This window comes from Chinchilla lanigera, unplaced genomic scaffold (genome assembly GCF_000276665.1).
Source record: "Chinchilla lanigera isolate Chin_1 unplaced genomic scaffold, ChiLan1.0 scaffold00030, whole genome shotgun sequence".
Lineage (NCBI taxonomy): Eukaryota > Metazoa > Chordata > Mammalia > Rodentia > Chinchillidae > Chinchilla > Chinchilla lanigera.
The window spans coordinates 477,299-496,922 of NW_004955431.1; the positions used below are offsets into that span (position 1 = coordinate 477,299).

The 19,624-nt window shown below is 39.2% G+C and overlaps 1 protein-coding gene across 1 annotated transcript in view; it reads left to right on the forward strand.

Annotated features, from left to right (window-relative positions):
* Lrch1 (leucine-rich repeats and calponin homology (CH) domain containing 1) overlaps positions 1-19,624 on the forward strand; it is a 96,694-nt gene that overhangs the window by 72,724 nt on the left and 4,346 nt on the right. The window contains exons 18-19 of the mRNA XM_013515721.1: positions 2,002-2,139; positions 5,947-6,024. Of these exons, the coding sequence (XP_013371175.1) occupies positions 2,002-2,139; positions 5,947-6,024 (216 nt within the window). The remainder of the gene's footprint in view (positions 1-2,001; positions 2,140-5,946; positions 6,025-19,624) is intronic.

Consider the following 19,624-nt stretch of genomic DNA (forward strand, 5'->3'; position numbering starts at 1 on the left):
AAATTAAAGCAACACTGAGATTTCATCTCACCCCAGAGAGAATGGCTATCATCAAGAAGTCAACCAATAACAAATGCTGGCAAGGCTATGGGGAAAAAGGAACCCTTCTCCACTATTGGTGGGAGTATAGACTGGTGCAGCCCTTGTGGAAATCAGTCTGGAGTTTCCTCAGTAAACTAAGACTAGAGATCACATTCAACCAAGCTGTTTCCCTTTTGGGTATTTTTGCAGAAGAACTGCAAGCATCATATTATGGTGATATATGTGAACCCATGTTTATAGCTGCTCAGTTTGTAATAGCTAAATCGTGGAAGCAACCCAAATGTCCATCCACTGAGGAATGGATAAAAAAGACGTGGTATTTTTACATAATGAAATATTACTTAGCTGTAAAGAAAGATAAACTTGAGGCTTTCATAGGTAAATGTTCCATACTCAGAAGTGAAATAAATCAGACCTGCATGTGTAAATACCATATTGTCTCACTAGTATAGAAACCTGAAAGAGTAAATAAAATCTGAAAGGTATAATAGATATTGTGAAAGGGAAAGAAACTGTTCAAAGGGAGGGAATAACTGGGATGAGGGAAAAGAGTAAAAGAAAGAAGGGAAAAAATATGAATATATATATGTATGTATGCATATATGTATACACACACACACACACACACACACACACGGTAACTGAGAGAGTCATACTACCGACTTCTGTTGCTTTATTGAAAGGAACAGGTAATGTTTAATTTTTGATCAACCTTAAATGCCTATATTTGTTTAACTGAGTAACCAATTTGAAGGTAACAGTATGTACAATATATAATACAATATACAATATCTATTATTAATTTTCTATCACCGTGTCTGAAACTCAGTATTGCTTCTATTGTTTGGGTGTTGTTTATGTCTGTTTGTTTGTTAATGTGTTTTTTTCTTTATCTTTAAAAATAAAAAAAATTTAAAAAATAAAAATAAACTCATATTGAGAGTTGCTGAAGGAAAGGAGTAAGAGAACATGGCAGAGAGTTTTTTAAGATGGGGAGCAGTCGGTATGACATAAAAGGGCAGCTGGAGGGATCCTTTCAGTGATGGGAATGTTGTCCACCTTGGCTTTCTTACCATTAGTATCATGGTGGTTTTACAAGTTGCTGCCTGTTACGGTTTGTGTCTGCATGTCCCCCTAAAGCCTCATTCAGGCATGGGGCGGGATTCTAGAGTTTATGATTGATTCATGGTCCAGTGTTGGGATTATAAATGTGAGTGCAACACCTGCCCTGTGGCGGGTAGTTTGCATACAATGTAAGAGAGGAAAAGAGGCTGCTTGCCACTCCTCCCTTTTGCTCTTGCTGCATTTGCTATCTTCCGCTGTCATGAACTGTTGCCCTCTGCCATGTATCACCCTGCCTTGGAGCCAGCCAAGCATGGACTGAAACCTCCACAAACTGTGAGCTAAATAAACCTTTCCTACCTTAATTCTGGGCATCAGGTATTTTTCTTAGCAACGAGAGAAAAGAAAGCAAGACACTGCCATTGGAGACAACTACACAGGGCACATAGAATCTTCTTATTTCTTATAACTGCATATGAATCTAGAATGCCTCAAAATTAACAAATAAATCTTTTTAAAATCTTTTTTAAAAGACAGTAATTGATACCACAACTAAAATAAAATCTATGAGAAAAACTTCCCTTTATCCCTCTTCTACTCTGTGAAGAATTCATTGTTTGCATATTTTCATATCCAGGGCCAGAAAAACTTGAACTCAAGAGTGATTCCATCATTTTTTAATTCTGATTAAAAAATTGTAGATACAATTAAATTTGGCTCTGTACAGAGAGATTTTGTGTATTATTTGAAAAAAACTGAAATAATGTCAGTGTTATCTGAGCGTTCTTACCTTACTCTTGTCCCCAAAACAAAACTGGTGGCTCAGTTAATAAATATATGTGACTGTATTTTACTCGAGGGTGTGCTTAGCAACTGGCTTTCTTGTTTCTCTCACAGAGTATCGAGATGAGACTGAAGGTCACTCTTCATGAGGACTTAGGGGCAGCACTCATGGATGGCGTGGTCCTCTGCCACCTGGTCAACCACATCCGCCCGCGGTCTGTTGCAAGCATCCATGTGCCCTCCCCGGCAGTTGTAAGTAACACTATCTAAAGGGAAACTAACTCTGAATGAGACAGACTCTTAGTGTGGTTGGTTAAGAATGCCAGTGTAACTTGGCCCCCGCTCCAGTCCCTTCTTTATGGACCCACATAAAGAAGAACAGAATGGCTCTGAATGAAGCAACATTTTCACTAATAAGGGAGAATATTAAAGTAAATGTGTAAATTGTAGAAATTAGCTTTATTTCAGATATCAAGTTTAAAGAAATGACTGAAATTACTGCTAACTTTAGGAACATAAAGTTAGAACATCTAGGAACATAAAAGTCCATTTCTCACACAAGGTTATTCAAACAGTGAGAAGTCTTTACAGAAAGCTCCTTTTGGTTGATACTGCCCTTCAACGTGGGCTCTCTTTCCTTTTTTATCATTGGGGATTTTAGGATAGTCCTGTAAACATGTGCAGTCTCTGAAAAATATGATTGGCATGTCAAGGCAGAGGTCAATCAGCCAGTCACTAACTGTGTTCGGGGACACGTTGAAGATGGTGGGCAGAATAGGACTCTATTGATACTGCCTAAACTCTCATCCTCCCTGTAGGGGCAGTCAGATCCCCTGTGGGGTCCTGGTACTAGATGCCACAGGGTATGGCTCAGGCCAGAGAGCGCTCCGGAGTCCATTCTCTGGTTGTTTGGGTCAGAAGGAAGGAGCTAGGGAGAAGTTTGTCTTTAAAGCCTATATAGAGACAGAAAAGCAGTCTCTCCTCAGTTTTTTGCTGTGTGTTGGGAAAAGCAGAAGAGATTAAGGGCTAAGAACAAAAAGTTTGGATTAAAATTCTGGGTCTACTTCTAAATGCCATATGACTTTGGGGCAAATTATACATCCTGTCTTTAACTCAATTTGTTCTTCTCTGTAATGGACATGTTCTTAAGAGGAGGGTATTCACATAAGTATGAAGCATTCATGTCATTATTGTTTATATAGAGCACATTTTCAAAATTCAGAACCTCTGATCTCAAGGAACTGTGCAGAGTTCATGAAGTGCTGCACTGTTATCTGAATGTTAAGCAAAAGCTGCTGAGGCACTCTCTTCTCTGCCTGTCTTCCCAGGAAAGCCTCATTATGGTATTATTTATCTCATTTTGTTTTCCCTTGGAAGTAGATATACTATCCTATGACCCCATTTCAACAGTTTCCTTTGTATAGTGTTGTTTTTCCTTTTAAAAGCTTGACTTTTTTTGGCTCAGAAAACATACAGCAAAAAAAGACCACTTTGGCACCTCTTTCAAATCTGCCTCTAGCAGCCTTAATGTGGGATAGTAAATTCCACCCTGTAATCCAATATGAAATTTTCCAGAACCTACTGCAAATGGAGTTCAAACTGCCATAAAATTGTCTGAGCTGCATGTGAAATTCTCATTTAATTATTTGTCCCAAATTCTGTGAGAGATTCTATGGCCTCCTCAGCCTCCTGCTGGAAGGTATAACTATGATTTCACAAGAACTATCATTTTACAAGGTGCTAGAGGACACTACCAGTCATGAACCTATATGCTTTGTATATTTTATTAATTTTTCAGGAAAAATGCTAAATTAGTTTAGAAATCGTTTGTTTTTTTCTCTTTGAAATTTTTTGTAAATTGAAAAAATAATGAGAAATAATACCTAGTTGGGGAAAAAGAGAAAAGAGAGTAAAACAAAAGAAAAATAAGTTGCCCTTTATCTTGCTTTCAAAGACAATTACTCTTAACCTTTTATTTTCTTTACTATTAACATTTTCTGTATATTTAAATTGGAGCCTGTAATAGATACCATTTAGTCGTAGTATTTAAAAGTTATTATTAAAGCCTAAGTATTTCCCCATCATAAAAATTATTTCTAAATATCTGTTTTAATAACTGTAACGTACTTTATACTATTGTAGTTTTCCTCTTTAGAAGTGCAGTTTGTTTCTAAGTGTCCCCTTACCAAAAATTATTCATCCTGAAGCTATTTTTGACAGCCCAGCCGTGCTATGGCCTCAGAACCTGCATCCTGTCACTGGTCTGTGCCAGTATCTCTTGACTGCAGTCAGGCACAGGCCACTCTCTGCCTGGAAAGCTGCTCCTCATTTGCCCCCCACATCTTGGCCCTTTGGCATCACTAACGCCCAATTTCCTCCCCTCAATTTTTTCAAGTGGCAAACCATCCTTGACTCCTTAGCACTGGGTCTTTTGGGGCTTGTATTTTCCATTATAGCAACCCCATCACAACTAAGAACTATTCTATGTTTTATTACAGTTTCTTTTAACTTGTTAATATTGCCAACCGTGCTAAAGCTAAGTGATAGAAGAATTGTGTCTTTTGATTTAGCACCAAGAACACTGTCTGACACATAGTAAACAATAAATAAATTGTGTTTGTATCATCAGCAGTAGGTGAGAGTGCCTTTCCTACTGGTGTTATTGCCAGCATTACACATTCTAATTTTATATTCCTGAAAGTAATGTCCATTTTTTTTTTATCCCTAGCTGAGAGAATACAGTGGTGAAGAGTCGGTGTTTTTGCCCATATGTTAAGAGGCTGTTCCTTAGAAAACTGAGTTTCTTTTTTTTTTTTTTTTGTCAGACATAGCTTGTTAATTTTTTTCACTGATCCAATAACTAAAACACTTCAAAAGAGTAGATGGGGCCAGTTTTGCTTTATCCTGGTACCTGCAGGCCCATGAAGATCATCCAGATGTGCGGAAAGAAAAGTGCTTCTGAACAGTTTCTTGTGCTTTTCCTTTAAATTCCACTTCCAATAATACATAGCTTCAGCCAAGTTTTCAAGTCCTACTTCTGTTCTTGAGTTGCTTTTGTTTGCCATAGTCTCCTGGTTCTCAGCAAAGCTTTGCTGAGAAAAATGAGTTTCTTCAGTTTTTGAGAATTTGATAAGCAAAACATTGGCATCTCAATTGGTATAATTTTTATTCTTTGAGCAGTGTTGAGAATTCTTTAACTAATATTTGACAATTAAATATTGTGGTTGTTTCAAATACTTTTCTACTTAAACCTAGGCAATAGTCTTAGACTAGGTCCTCCCTCAATCCCAGAGATGGAAATCATTGGTCTGTAGATTGAAACACACCATCCATTACGTGCCCTGGGCTGACCCTAAGTATTTGGAATAATGGGAAGCATCACTGGAGTTTCACAACAGACCTTCCGAAACTATAAGTAATTGACAGAAGATAGTGGGCCCAAAGGATCAGAGACAAAAGCTGAGATTTGCATGTAACAAAATGCCTCTTGATGCCATCTGCCTTATCTAGAACCTGCTCTTCTGTTATTCCCATGTCCCGTCCTCTGGTCCCTTCTTCCTGTTTGCACAGGGCATCCTAGAGGCATCCTATCCCTGCTATCCCATTACATGCTAGGGGTATGGGCGGAACCACCCAGGCAGCTGCTTGCCTCGTCTGTATGCAGCTCAGGAGGAGGGGCACAACTTTGCCTCTAGTCAAGATAAGAGAATATTTGCTTAGCCTCCAAACTGAGTTGTTCCACATGGCGACAGGCTTCTTTTCTTTTGTATGGGGGAGGCATCTTAAATAAATAAATGCTGTGAAGATTGAGATTTTAATGTTGATGGGTTTATGCCCGTGTAAGATAAAATTAGAGTCATTTCATTCTCGCTATTAACAGGATAAAATCAGTCTTTACAAAACAGCCTCTGTGCTAGACTGTTGGAATTCATCCTGATTCTTTCTTTCCTTTGTAAGGAAACTAAGCAGAGAATGTTAATATTTATCAGGAAGGTGTTTCAAGTTTTTCCCTGTGTTCTCATTTAATAATACATTATTTCTGTATATTTGCATTTACAGCCCAAACTTAGCATGGCTAAATGCAGAAGAAATGTGGAAAACTTTTTAGAAGCATGCCGAAAACTAGGAGTACCAGAGGTAACATCAAACTTAGTTCAAATAACCATACTTTAGTAAAAATTGTATCTGTGTGTTTCAATCAGTGAATAGCTATAACTCTTGTACATGTGTTTTCAGTCTCATCCTTTCTCAGAGACTAATCTTGAACAGATGGTATAAAATTTAAATTTAAATTGTTCTATTGTAGTGAAATTAAAATAACTACACATTGCGTTTATTTCTAAGAACAGAGGGGAAATAATTTCTTTAAGGTTTTGAAGTAATTCTGAAATTCCACACTTGCAAACAATTTAATCAGCTAGATTAATTAGACTCGGTAGCTTCTTTAAAAGCAGAAAGTGATGAGTCTGTGAGAGTGAGTTCCACAGAGCAGCATTTTGGAGCTAATGTATTCCTTATTCAAAACTCTTAATCAAAGACCTGTAGTTGCCTCCTGATTATTAATTTTCATTCATTACAGTTGCATTTCGAGTATGTGAATCAAACTAACCAACACTGGGTACTAAAATTATTATTATCACTAATAATGATGTTTATATGTTGCTTCACAGTTTGTTTATTTTTATATTTTCTGTTGTAGTCAGCTGTCAGCTACTGGCAGTCATCTGTAGCTAGCCCAACTCTGTATCCTCTTACTCTTTCCCTCGCCCAAGCTCAGCCCCAGCCTTGCCTTCAGGCACATGGTTGATTCAAGGACTTTTAAAGACTTTACTTTTAGTAACATAAAATAATTTTTCAGGAGCACATGAGGCATTTTGTTCAGAATTTGGAGGTACTATATAAGTTGAGAAGTTTCTCATCACTGTGATAAACAGAAGTGGGTAGAAATTATGACTTTGTAACTTTCCTAGTGCCCCCCGGGAAAAAGTAACTTAATCTAACTTAATCTATCATGAAATAACTCTTTTTGAGTATGTGAATATAATTTTACTTAACTGTAGGAGCTATTAAAGTGAAAAATGCTTTTCCTCCCCTCAGCATTTCTCTTCTTTCTTCTCAACTTTTTTCTTAGCTTCTTGGACTTTAGACATGGGTGGGTTAGGGACAGGATTCTAATGTTGTTTGAGGAAAAGAAGAACATTTTTAAAGCATCTTTATGTCAGAGCTGGGTCAATAAATTCATCTTTTAAAAGAGCATAGTTTCTATGTGATAGACTAAATGTCTGTGATCAATTCCTCTTTCAGCAATGTTAATCTGTGTGTGTGGATTGTCTGTGCACACTTTAGTATTGTATATACATTCTTGGTTTCAAATGTTTGTGAAAATACTTATCTTTTCTAATGACTTATTTCTGTCAAAATAAGTAATTTTTAATATGTGAATTTGTCACAAATTAATTTGAAATTTTTCATATGTGAATCCAAAGTCTCATGCCAGGTTTTGGATGATAAATTATTCTTGTCTGTGCTAGAAAGCATTGATAAATTGTGATTTAAGCCTGTGATTATTTTAAACTCATCAATGTTTTTTGGCTTATAGTGATACAAAATGAGATTTACTATGAGTAAAAGTTGGTAAATGCAATTTCCTTTTTAAGTTAAGAGAAAGAAAATTAAATTTTATATAATTTCTGAATTATGCCAGCATAGCGTCTCTCACAGTTATAGGTAACTAATAATTCCCAAGAAGGTTGAAATAGAGGAAGCAGATTACCTTTTTTGCCAGTGTCCCAGTTAACTAGTAAGAAGTATGTCATATGTCACTTAGGATATTTTTGCAGTTATTTTTAAGGTTTTAAGTGATTTTTCAAGTCTTCAGTTGTGTGTTTGTATTTGTATGTGTGTGTAATTTCCATCATGACGGACAGTGCAGCAGCAGTTTACGGGTGTCTAGAGTTAATTTAAGGACAGTGCTACTAGAAAAAGTCTGAGTACTTGAAATTCTCGAGTGAGAATGTTAATGTAAAAAGAAATATTCTCATGGGAAACCATAAGTTCTCATTTGGAAAGCAATTGGTAAATCTCTCTGTATATTCCAACCAACATGTTTTCATCTCAGAGTATGCATGTGGAAATATTTCCATCGAAAATATGATGCAGAATTGTGGGATTGGATGACCTCTTTGATCTTAGATATGTATACGCCTTTCACTAAAGAGGGTCAGTGTTGCAGTGTACATGTGGCCTGGTACAACTGATGATTTACACTAGAAAAGATAATTGCATCACAAGAGTACTTGCTGAGATTCTCCATCTGCAATTAGACACTTTAAAAGTCTGGTACTAAAAATACAAAGGATTTATATCATTATTTTTCATATTCCATCAGACTTAATTATTTAGGTCATATGTATTGATTTCCCAGTAATCAGCATTGTCTTTAATTTACAGGCTTTCTCTGCTTTCTTCTCTGTCCATAACTTATCTATACTTATACACAATCCATAAATATCTTGAGTTTTGTATTTTTTAAGCTAAACATTTAGTTTACATCGTCCTGTAGTAGAATCATCATTTGAAACTGCAAAATAAGTCAGGGTAAGCAGTGTACTGAAGGCACATATGGGTGAAATACAGCAACTGAGCAGATTTAGCTAACTGATTACATGTAAAGTCTTGTGGTAGTATGGAAGCAATTTTAAAATTGTTCTGATTATTATAGTTTATTATATTTTCTTTAGAAGTCCCCATGAACATAATCCCAGATATTTTCCCCAGGGTTGGCCAAGGTTCATGAAACATTTATGTGTGATTCAGCGCTAGAACCACAGAATCACAGACTGTGGTTTGTTGAACGTTCAGGAACTGTGTCTGTGCAGGATGTGGCAGGATTGTACAAAAGTTCACTGAATAAATGAAGGGTTGAGGGTTGTGGGTGAGACTGTCCTTCAGTGGAATGTTAAACCCCCTTTTTATAGGCAGGTAGGAAAGAATGGTTTTAGAGTGGCTTCCCTGTAAGTGTGGTTTCTTCAGTGGGCTGCATTCAGAACTGTAGGCACCGTCTACACCCTCTGTGGTGTTGATGCTAGGTATTCAGATTGTGCAGCTGACTGGCTTCTGTGGTTGCTTCCTCATGGTCTCAGACATGGGCTTCTGAATCCTTAGTGGGCTTCTGCCTTCAGGACAGCTTCTTTGTCACCTGAAAATTTGAGTCTAGTTAGGCCTTGGGGTTTTTGTTGCCATTTATGGCCACAGAAAATAGGTATTTATTTGGTTTACCAGGGAAATTTTTCTACTCAATTTTAAATAAGCAGCCTTAGTCTCAGAACTCTTTAAGCATCTAGTACCTAGTTAACAGACTTGCCTTCTTTGTGGGAGGAGGGACTCAAAGTAGAACTGTGGTTTGTTTCTAGCTTCCCAGCCCTTCATCTCCAGAAAAAGAGCAGATTAGGGGCAGGGAGTGGTAGTGAGTAGCAGACAGTCAGTGGCCACTTGCTGCCATCTGGGTGGCCCAGTGTCCTTTCAGGACTGGTAGTATGTTTATTCACTTAAGCATCCTTTCCCATTTGAATGTCTATTGGTCACCTCCGGTGACAGCCTTTCATATGTGCATAGTTAAGAATAAATCATTTTAGAAGCAGAATCCCCAAAAAATTACTAATATTGGAGTTATGCTGTAAGTCCATAAAGTAGGCAATCCATTGTCATCTATTTGAAAAGAGCCTTCCAGAACCAGCTCACTAAGGTACCACCCTATTGACTTTTAAAATTATAATTACATTTAAATAAATTAAATATATTCCAACTTTCCAAATGAGATTCCTGCCTTGATAGGGTTTGCTCTTAGAACTTAGATGATATAGTACCCAGAACTTCTATAAAAACTAGACCTGTTATCAGATCTGACTGCATTTCTGTTTGTGTTTATAATATTTGGGGAAACTGAGCCATTCTTTAATAATAATCTCAGCTGCACTGGTAATAGCAATAGCTATCTCAGTGTATACTCTCAGCAAATCACTAACCTCTGCAAGTTGTGGTTTGGTTCTTTATAATGGGAGTCAGCGTCCTCCTTTGCCTTTGAAGGTTCTGAGTGATTAACTGTTTTCCAAATGCCCCTAGTAATTATAAATGCTCTACAAATGCATGATGACATTTTGCCTCTTCACATCTTTCTTTTTAAGTATTTTCCAGTTTTAATTTTCAGAAATAAAAAAAGTATATTCTTGAAATCCTTCTCATTCAGGCTAAGTTTTAGAAAGCACAAGACCAGAAAATCCTGTTTCCCTAGGAGTTTCCTCAGTTTGCATCATAGTGTTATTGAGAGGGCTGGAGAAGATGGCCTTTGGCCCAGTGATACAGGTTGAATTAGCAAGTGGGTCTCATGTGGCCATAACAGCCCACTTCTTTACATTAATTATAGTGGTTCACTTTTTTGCCTGCCAACCAGGCTAAGACCCTTTTGTTTCCCTTTGGAGACTATAATTTAATGTAAATCACCACAAGCTGTGACTGTATGTCTTAACCACTGTAATTAAGCCCAACTTCTGTGACAGCATGAAACTATTTCCTGGATGAGAAGAATGGTCTGTGTTGTCCGCTCCCTGAGCAGTATACTCGTGAATAAGTATCTTGAAAACTGCAAAGATGGTTTGATGCCCCTGCTGGGGAACAGACCAAACATGCTCCATAGGGCTCTGGGAAATGTATTGAAATACTTGCTGGATATAGAATGGTTTGCTTTTGACATGGAAATACTATTTTTGTGAAAATTGTGTGTTTATTAAGCCTTTTGTCTCCTGTCTGCTTTGCTCAGATTTCACTGGCTATGTACAACACTGCAATAAAAACTTCTTACTGCAATGGCAAACTTTTCTTAGTTGTTTTCCCATCTGTTAATTCTTGACCAACATCTGTCTTCCAGTGAAATCCAGTTTATGTGTGGCCATATTAATTCTTGGGAGAACTATGACTAGTAAAAGCTTGATTGTTCCAGATCCACTGAGAAAACATGCAAGATCTGAATAGATATAACATGACTCACTAATCCTAAAAAGTCTTTTGTTAAGAGGATCTCAACCTTCATAAGTAAAATTGAATATTTTAAATCTTCTTCAACTCATCTGATATTATACTATTCCTACTTACTGGAGAGTATCAAGTTAACTTCAGAGGATACAAGAAAAACAACCATTATCATCTGTCTGTTGCTCTGTGATCTGTATCTGCCTAGCAAGGAGGCTAAAATAAAGGGACACTACTGCTGCAAAGTATGTAAAAATATATGTTGTATATATTTTAAATGCTTTGCTTAATTTGAAAGTAAAGCTGCATTTATGAAATCTATCACAAATATTTTCATTCCTTGTTTAACTTGGAAGCAAACACCACAGCTTTTCTTACTATCATATCAGTTGTAATCTTGTAAATTTTAAACGCATTGTTTAAAATTCTGGTTCAGGAATTCAGTGCTTCAGAAAGCTGCTTCCTAACAGCAGTAGGCTGCCACGGGCCAACTCAGAAAACTGAGCGTCTAGGATTTGCATTTAGTTGAGGGAGTCGGGCTTCTACCTTCCTGCATGGTGACTGTCAAACTGCTGACACACAGAGGCCTGGTCCCCTCACCATCCCTGTGCTGTGGTGAAGGAATTTACATAATAACCCTATGTAGGGATTTACTTTGATTGTAACTATGCATCCCAGAACTTCCCTATAGGCCTTTGTTTAATGTCTAGGTATAAAAATACAAAATTTAGTGTACCTTTTGAGACATGTAAAGACATAATTAGAGCTAGTATTCTCCAGAGTTTATCAACAGTTCTAAAAAACAAACTAAAGGTTTGTATTAACTTTCAGAAGCGGTCTGTATAGAATAGCATAAAAGATACATTAAGAGACTAGTAAGGAGAAGTGAGGGTTAAACTATAAAATTTATGGTTTTTTTACTTTAGTACATTTAAGTGCTAAATGTCCCAAGTGAAAAGCTCTTTTTATGCCATTATGGAGCATGTGATACCACTTGAATATTAAAACTGTTTGAATGCCAGGATGATACATAACTTACAGAATAAGCTGCTTCTTAATAGTTAAAATCTTGGTGCAGAATTTCTTCGTCCTATTTGCATAAGACACATTGGGTATTCTGCTTTTCTTTTGTAATGGATTAAAAGTCTCTGATGGTGGAGAGGGTTTGACCTGCTTGAACTAAGGGGTTACTCCTTGCCATTTGCTAGTAACCAAAAATATGTGCTTCTTTCCAGCTGTTCTTCCGTGTATTTTTAATTGTATGCACTGTCTCTTTCTGTTCTAATGGCTGCCCTCGGAATAGGCTGACCTCTGCTCTCCGTTTGACATCCTGCAGTCGGATTTTCGTCACGTTCGAAAGACTATTGACACTCTGCTGGCACTCGGGGAGAAACCCCCACAATCAACTTCTGCCCTCCGCTCCCGGGACCTTATAGGCTTCTGTCTTGTCCATGCTCTCCTTATAGTGCTGATCTATATCACTTACTGCTGGAATGCTCTGTCTGCCTAATGTCTGCATGTGCATCTAAACGCTCTGCTCTGGCACCTGGTCCATTACAGGCTCCTTGCTCCATCTGAGCCTTGCCTTGCACACTCCCATCCCTGTCGTCTCTTCAGTTCTCTCTTGAGTTTTGAAGCTGAATATTTACAAATCAGATTTTTCCAGAAGCACAAACTTTGTAGAATGCAGTTTATATTCTGTAATTTCTCTTCCTCACTGAAAAACAATGGCAAAGTATGCCTGTACCTCATACTCTGTCCTCCAGTGTCAGCAGCAATGCCATACAGGTCCTCTTCTCTGTCCCACAAGCTTCTGCTGCCCTGGGCAAGGAGAAGAGAGCTTCAGGACAGGAACAGATGGCATTTAGCATGTGGAAACTACATGACTTAACTCCATTCCTTATTCAGGGCCGGGCATTTGAGCTTTAGAGGTGTTACCTTGCAAAGGAGGCAAGAAACCAACATGTCCCAGTTTGACCTATAAAACTCTTTAATGTTGACCAAATTGAAAGTATGTTCTGAAGGATGACTGCTCGCTGGCCATTTAGTTGGGTCCCTCCTGGTCTCCTACAAAGGGATCACTTAGGAGGACCAGGAGGGGTCACCACTGACTTGCTTCCTGAGCCCTGAGCACGTCCTCTGCCCTTGGCAGGAGCACTCTAAGGAAGGAGGCGCCTTCCTGTTAGAGTGCCACCTGGAGGAATCGCTTACACATCCATTTCTGTGTACGTGTGCTTCTTCCTTGTTAGGTCTACCCTGAGTCTCTATGTAAAGCACTTTCCAGAAGGGATTTCTATTTCTGAATAATGTAATGGATCATTTTCCTTTTTGCTACGTCACATAAGAACTGCAGGTCCAGAATGAAATGGACTGTATTCATTTTCAAATAAAGCCATGAGTCATGGAACATTCTTGGTCCCGAGGCTTGGGTTACTATGGCAGGAGCCAACAATAAGATTGTTCTTATTTTAGAAAAATGTACTTTCTCTAATTACTTGAAATTTCCATTTAATCTTTGATTTCTGGTGATATTAGCTAGCCAACTGCTTTACTTTTAGATTAAAATTATGTATCAACTATATCCACTTTTGGAGCAATGTAATGAATTTACAATTAAAAGAAAAGAGTTAGAATCTTACATAAGCCAAAATATCCCCAGATTTGGGAACGTCTGTTTATGATATGTGAAGACGCTGCTCCAGGGTCCAGGGTCAAGTCAGTCTCTGTCCTTCATTTTACATCCTGTTTGCTTAATGATGTTTCTTAGGTTGGGAGGATGATGGAGTTAATTTCCTCAGTATAAATTACTACTTTACTGAGATGTAAACACACCTCAGACATGGATCCTAAGATGGTAATCTTATTTTTCTGAACATCTTCATGAATCCAGGAAGTTTGAGATTATGAAAAACCCACATAGTAAAAGGAATATACTTATACAGATTCCTTGCTGCTAAATCAGATAAGATTTTTTTAACAGAAAGCGTTCTTTCTGTAATAATGTATTATCTGAGCTTTTTCCTCCTGACTTTATGTTGACTGGTGAAATACAGGGTATGTAGAAAGTATCTAATTTCAGTTGTACCTATATAACCCACGTATGTATAGTACTGAATTGCCTTTGGTGCTATTTTGTACTCGTCTGTCTGTAACAATAAAATCCCTTTGTGCAGTGTCTGGTGAGCAGCCTGAGCCATAAGTTGCTTAATAAACATATTTTGGATGATTATTCCAAGGTTTATTGGCCCCTTATATTTATTCACTGTACCCAGAGTAGCCCTCAGCATTTCCACCCAGCTCTGCCATGCAGAGGCTCGCCTTTAATGGTCACCAGTGTTGGATTTTTCCTCTTCTTTATGGGCGGAAATGGAGAAAAAGAGTAAACATAACTGGGTTGCCACCAGAAAGAAAATACTATAAATAAAAACTGAGTAGAAAACCATATAACACTAAGGTTTAATTCTGAGGGTTGAAATGACATAGTTCTCTAGCTACATTTATATTTTAATTCCTGCATCCACAGGACTCGGTGGGCACTTTTGTTTTTCTTGTCATTAATTTATCTGTAATCTAATGTGCTGCTCTTCTTGGGATTGCTGGATGCTATCTTTCCATTAAGTAGTATTGTAACTAACAGAACACAATTAATTTAGCCCTTTAGGCAAAACTTTCCTTGCCAAGCCACTAATTGCTATTCACAATGTTGAGTTTCTCTGAGGTTTTTCAAGGTACCCATGCCAACCAGTTCATGTGTCAACATGATGCTACTGCAGCTTGAGTGGGGACACCTGCTGTCCAACGTAGAGGCTGGGAGTTTGCTAAGAATTGAATTGTGTGACTTACTATACATACAAAATCTCCATCTTCTCGCAAGAAATACCATTTTGTTAGTACTTCCTTCTAATACCTGATATAAAGAGAGAACTGTTGATTGACAGTTTCTTTCTGACATAGCCATTTGTGTTGTCTTTCTCCACTTCTCCAGTTGCGGGCAACTCTCCATTCAATGTCAGGGTTTCCCAAATCTGTGACAGCGAACTTATTTCTACTGGTTCTTTTGCTTGGACCTCTGGTTCCTCTGCGTCTCGTTTTCCTGCCGGAAAGACACTCAAGAAATGGGGCTGGTGATGGAATCCCAAAGTGAGACAGCAGAGTAGACTTTCATCAGTGAAAGTAGAAAAATAAAGGCAGTTAATATCTTCACGCTATTTGTTTGTTTAGAAAAAATTAATCTCTAAAGCCCACATCAACCTCCTTGTGAGTCATGTCAGGATGAAGGGTGTTTCCCTCACGGGGAAAAGTAGAGATGATGTATTAAAATTTCAGGAGCCTGAGATTGGTAAAGTGGTTATGGGTTAGATGAAAAATTTTTGTTTTGTTTAGATTTTCAAGTTTTTGGGTTTTTTCCCAGTACATGGGATTGAACCTAGAGCTCTGCACATGCTCTGCCATGGAGCTACAGCCTTCACCCATGATAAACGCTCTAGTATGCTTTTATTTTAGGAGACGTTGTTATAAAAAGTAGGCTTCAGGGGCCAGGAGTATAGCTCAGTGGCATAGTGCCTGCCTGGCAAGAATGAGGTCCTAAGTTCAATTCCTGGTACCAAAAAAATCAGTCTTCAGACTTTAAAATTAGTTTTCAATAAACAGCTGATTTAACATACAGAATGTTTGTGTGCCTTATTCTTAAGACTTCGGGTTCGGTCCCTTGGCTTTTTATAGCAGCTTGGTTCAGTCTTGTGTCTGGTTCATCCCTCAGCTATTGAGCGAGCACTCTGTAGAAGGTCGCAGCAGAGGCCCTGGGGATAAAAGGTGACAGGCCCAGGCGCTGTCCCCAGACTTTACAGTTCATACCAGGGCTCAGCAAGCTTTTTCTGAAAAGGACCAGATAGTAAATAGTTTAGGCTTTTCAGGACATGTGCTTTCTGTTATGATTACTCAGCTTACCTTTATAGCTATAACCATAGACAATACATAAACCAGTGGATGTGCCTGTGTGCCAGTAAAACTATTGGCAAAAGCTGTGCTTTGGATTAGCCAGCAGGTCATAGGATATGAACCTCTGATTTATCAGATCCATAGAAAAAGACGATGAAGTCCTGGGACGAGTCACGTACAGCATTCTGCAAAACAGAGGGGAAGGTGATGTGACTCTGAGGAGGTATGGGGGACCGTGCAGGCTCCCTGTGATAGTGATGTGTGCATTAAAACTTAGAAGGTATGTGGGGATAGCCAGATAAAGGACAGAGGGAAAGGGAGAGGACAGTGAAGGTGTAGGTGGAGCAGAGAACAATATATTCTGGGGAAAGCAACACATTGGCCTGGCTTCAGGGTAGCGGGAAGAGTGCCAAGAAAGTCCTCTCTGTCTATAAGGGGTTGATATAGTCTCCATTTCACATTGGAAGAAACTGACCATCATTGGCTGAGACAGAGTTTAAGGCTTTCCTACATTAAAATAATACACAGACAGTTTTATAGCTCAAATAATTTAGTCCCCAAATTTTACACTTAAGAAGTAGACTAAACAAAAGGAAATTTGGTGGCATGAATGACCTTAGTTTAGTCCAGCAGCTGGCCTGGAAGTAGGATGTGGCTCTTGAGGAGAATAAGAAACTATAGGGAGAGGAGGGCCAGGTAGTGACATCTCCCTCAATGTGCTGTCTGCAGGATGAGCTGTCTGTCCCTCACGACAAGGAGAAGCCAAAGGAGCTACATGGCAGAGCTTACTAATGCCTTTTGTGGACTTGAGGGCTCTCTGGTCTCTCCTGATGTGGTGGATAGGACTTGCCATCAAAGAACTTGGAGGCCTGAGAGGGCTCTTCCTGTGTGGTAACTACGGTTTCAACATCCTCACTGTGGGCTTAGAAAGTTTATAGGAAGCAGGGCTCTTGTAAGAAGAGCCCTGGCTGTAAGATTTAGAACTTCCCAACTGTGACGTGTTACTTGAACTCTCGGTTTTGGTTTTCTCATCTATGAAGTGGAGATCTTAGTGTCAACTTTGCAAGATTCTCAGAAAGAAGTATTCAGTGCACATCGGTAGCACTGGTACTAGGCATATAAGGAGATAACCCAGTGCCTTTCAGAGCACTTAGTCCTTTATTACTTGCTTGCCCATTCTCAACCTGGTGCTATGGCTCAGAAGAGGGGAGGAAGAGGGAATGTAGGCGAACCTGATTGATTCCACCTCTGGAGAAGTAGCACAAAGTATTTAGTTCCTCAGAGGGAATCAGAAGTGTTATTTTTACGCAAGATGCTGCTTTATGACTCCACTTTGCTTTAAAGAGACAACAAAAGAAATACTCCACTGTGTGCTTTAACACCCCGCACACACACACACCCCAGTGGAAGCCAGTGTATATGCTTGGTGCCTCTTGCCACATTCTCAACAAAACCTCTAGACTCCTGTAAGAGTGCAGTTTAAGTCCCTGTAAAGTCAGTGCACACGGACAGCTATCTCTGCTTTCAGTCCATTACATAGAACAGGTCTTCTGGAGGGGCCACCTCACCTGCCTAACCCTTCAAAGGCCCTTCTCTTCAGTGCCATTCCTTGTCCTGCAGTAATTCTATAGCATTTCCCTCCCCAGTCCAACCTCTGGGCTCACTGCAGAGTGATGAACCAGGAGAGATGGAGTGGCAAGACTAGTGTGAGGGGAAGTACTCTTGGCCACTCCTCAGTCCCCTCGCTCCCCAGCCCTACAGATACCTCTGTTCATCCTTCCAGCCTATACCCAGAGTCTTCACAGACCTTCAACAGAGTAGTCAGAACTGCTACATTTTTAAAATAAGACTTCTGTCCTTTTATGCTAGTCTACTTAAGTACTTCCACCTCATCAGAGTATTCCCGGGCCACGTCAGGGCGCTTTGGGGGATCTGAATGAAAAGAGAAAGGAAGGATATGAGGGACGCCTCTGTGTTCCTTTTACTTACATATAGTCCCCAATTTACAATGATTCAAACAATAATTTCCTTCCACCTTAAGATGGTGCAAATTTTTCACTTTCAGTACACTATTCATTAAATGTTATGAGCTATTCAACACTTTATTTTAAAATAAGATTTGTGTTAGGTGATTTTACTCAACCATAGGTTGGAGTAAGTGTTCTGAGAGTGTTTAAGGTGGGCTAGCAGGGCCATGATGTGCACTGGGCTAGGTGTACTTCGGGCCCAAAGGAGTTTATCAGACCGTGATATCATCATAAGCTCAGGAACATCTGTACTCTCCTGAGCAGCTGGAGATGGGGAGGGGAGCATCTTGTAGCCCTGCTCCTCCTCTAGGAGTACAGAGACCAGGAAGGTGAGGAATACTGTTGGGGAAAACACTGGCCTTGGGGAAAACATAACCCTACTCGGTCTGAAAAGTGTCCAGATGTCCTGTTGGTGGCAGGCTCTTCCCATTCCTGCCCCTCTAGAGCCCTAGTCTTCTGTCCCCCCACGACTAGCTGCAGAGCCAGCAGCATCTGTGGGACCAGACCAGTCCCTAACTAGAGAACCCAGGATACCCTCTATCCCACCAGCTATGCTTAGCAGAGATTAGGCTCTGTGGAAATATTAGTTCTAGAATTTAGACATATTTCAGACTAGACATACACATTGAGTTTGAGAAACAAAATGTCTTGTTCCATTGCTTTCTGGAAATACCTCATTTTAAAATTTCTGTTCATGTTCCTTTCCCAGCGTCTGATTGATCTTTACTGGTTTGTTGAGTTTGTGTGTCATACAAAGCCCTTATTATTTATCTTTTTTTTTTTTTTTTTTAGTACCAGGGATTGAACTCACAACCTTGTGCTTGCTGGGCAGGTGCTGTGCCATTGAGCTAAATCCCCAGCCCCTATCTTTTCATTTTGGGTTTTTGAACACATGATCTTTTCCTTTGTAGTTTTTTTCATATTTCTCTTGTTTTTTAGCTCAGAAAATCCTTCTTTATCCACTTGTCTGAGAAAATACTCAGTATTCACCATTATTGGGAAGAATGTTTTGGAGGGGTTTTTTTTTGTTTTGTTTTTTACAACTATTTATTTTTCAATTGATTGTAGCCTATGGTATGAAGACTTGTTTTCCTGAAATGATACCTGGCACCAGGAATTTAATTGTACTTAGTAGCCATTTATAATTTCCTACCAACCTAGATACTGACTTGGGTGTCTTGAAACCTGTAAGAGTGAGAGTTTCTGCCCCTGTGCAACCAGCCTTAACAAAGATACGACAGCTCCAGGTGATTTCTCAAGCCTGTGGCAGATAGCGGCAGGAAAGGATGGACACTGACTGTGCCACAAAAAAGAGTTATTGTCCGTTCCAGCCTGATTCAGTGCTCAGGGCTCAGAGCTTAGCTAAAACTTCCATCCTTTCTCATGTTAACATTTGGCCAATACATTGACAAGCAGCATATACCGACAAGCCAATTACAAGATCATCCTATTTGGATACATAGTAGCTACATGAAATTTTGGTTTAAATTGTGCTTTGAAGAATCATTTGACAGGTGGCCATTACTTAAGGCTTGGGGTCTAAGTCTGAGATTCTCAGCATTTAGCACAAGTTAGGGACAGCTGGGGATAGGAGGATGGTGGGAGCATGCAGAACCCACTGATACTGTGAGATGGTGTTAAAAGTGATGGGAGATGCCAGGCACACCTGTGAAGCGCTTCATACACCTAGGATGCCTGTGTCTGTGCTACTTTGTGGAGAGTCTGGCACTGAAGCAGCAGCAGGAGGG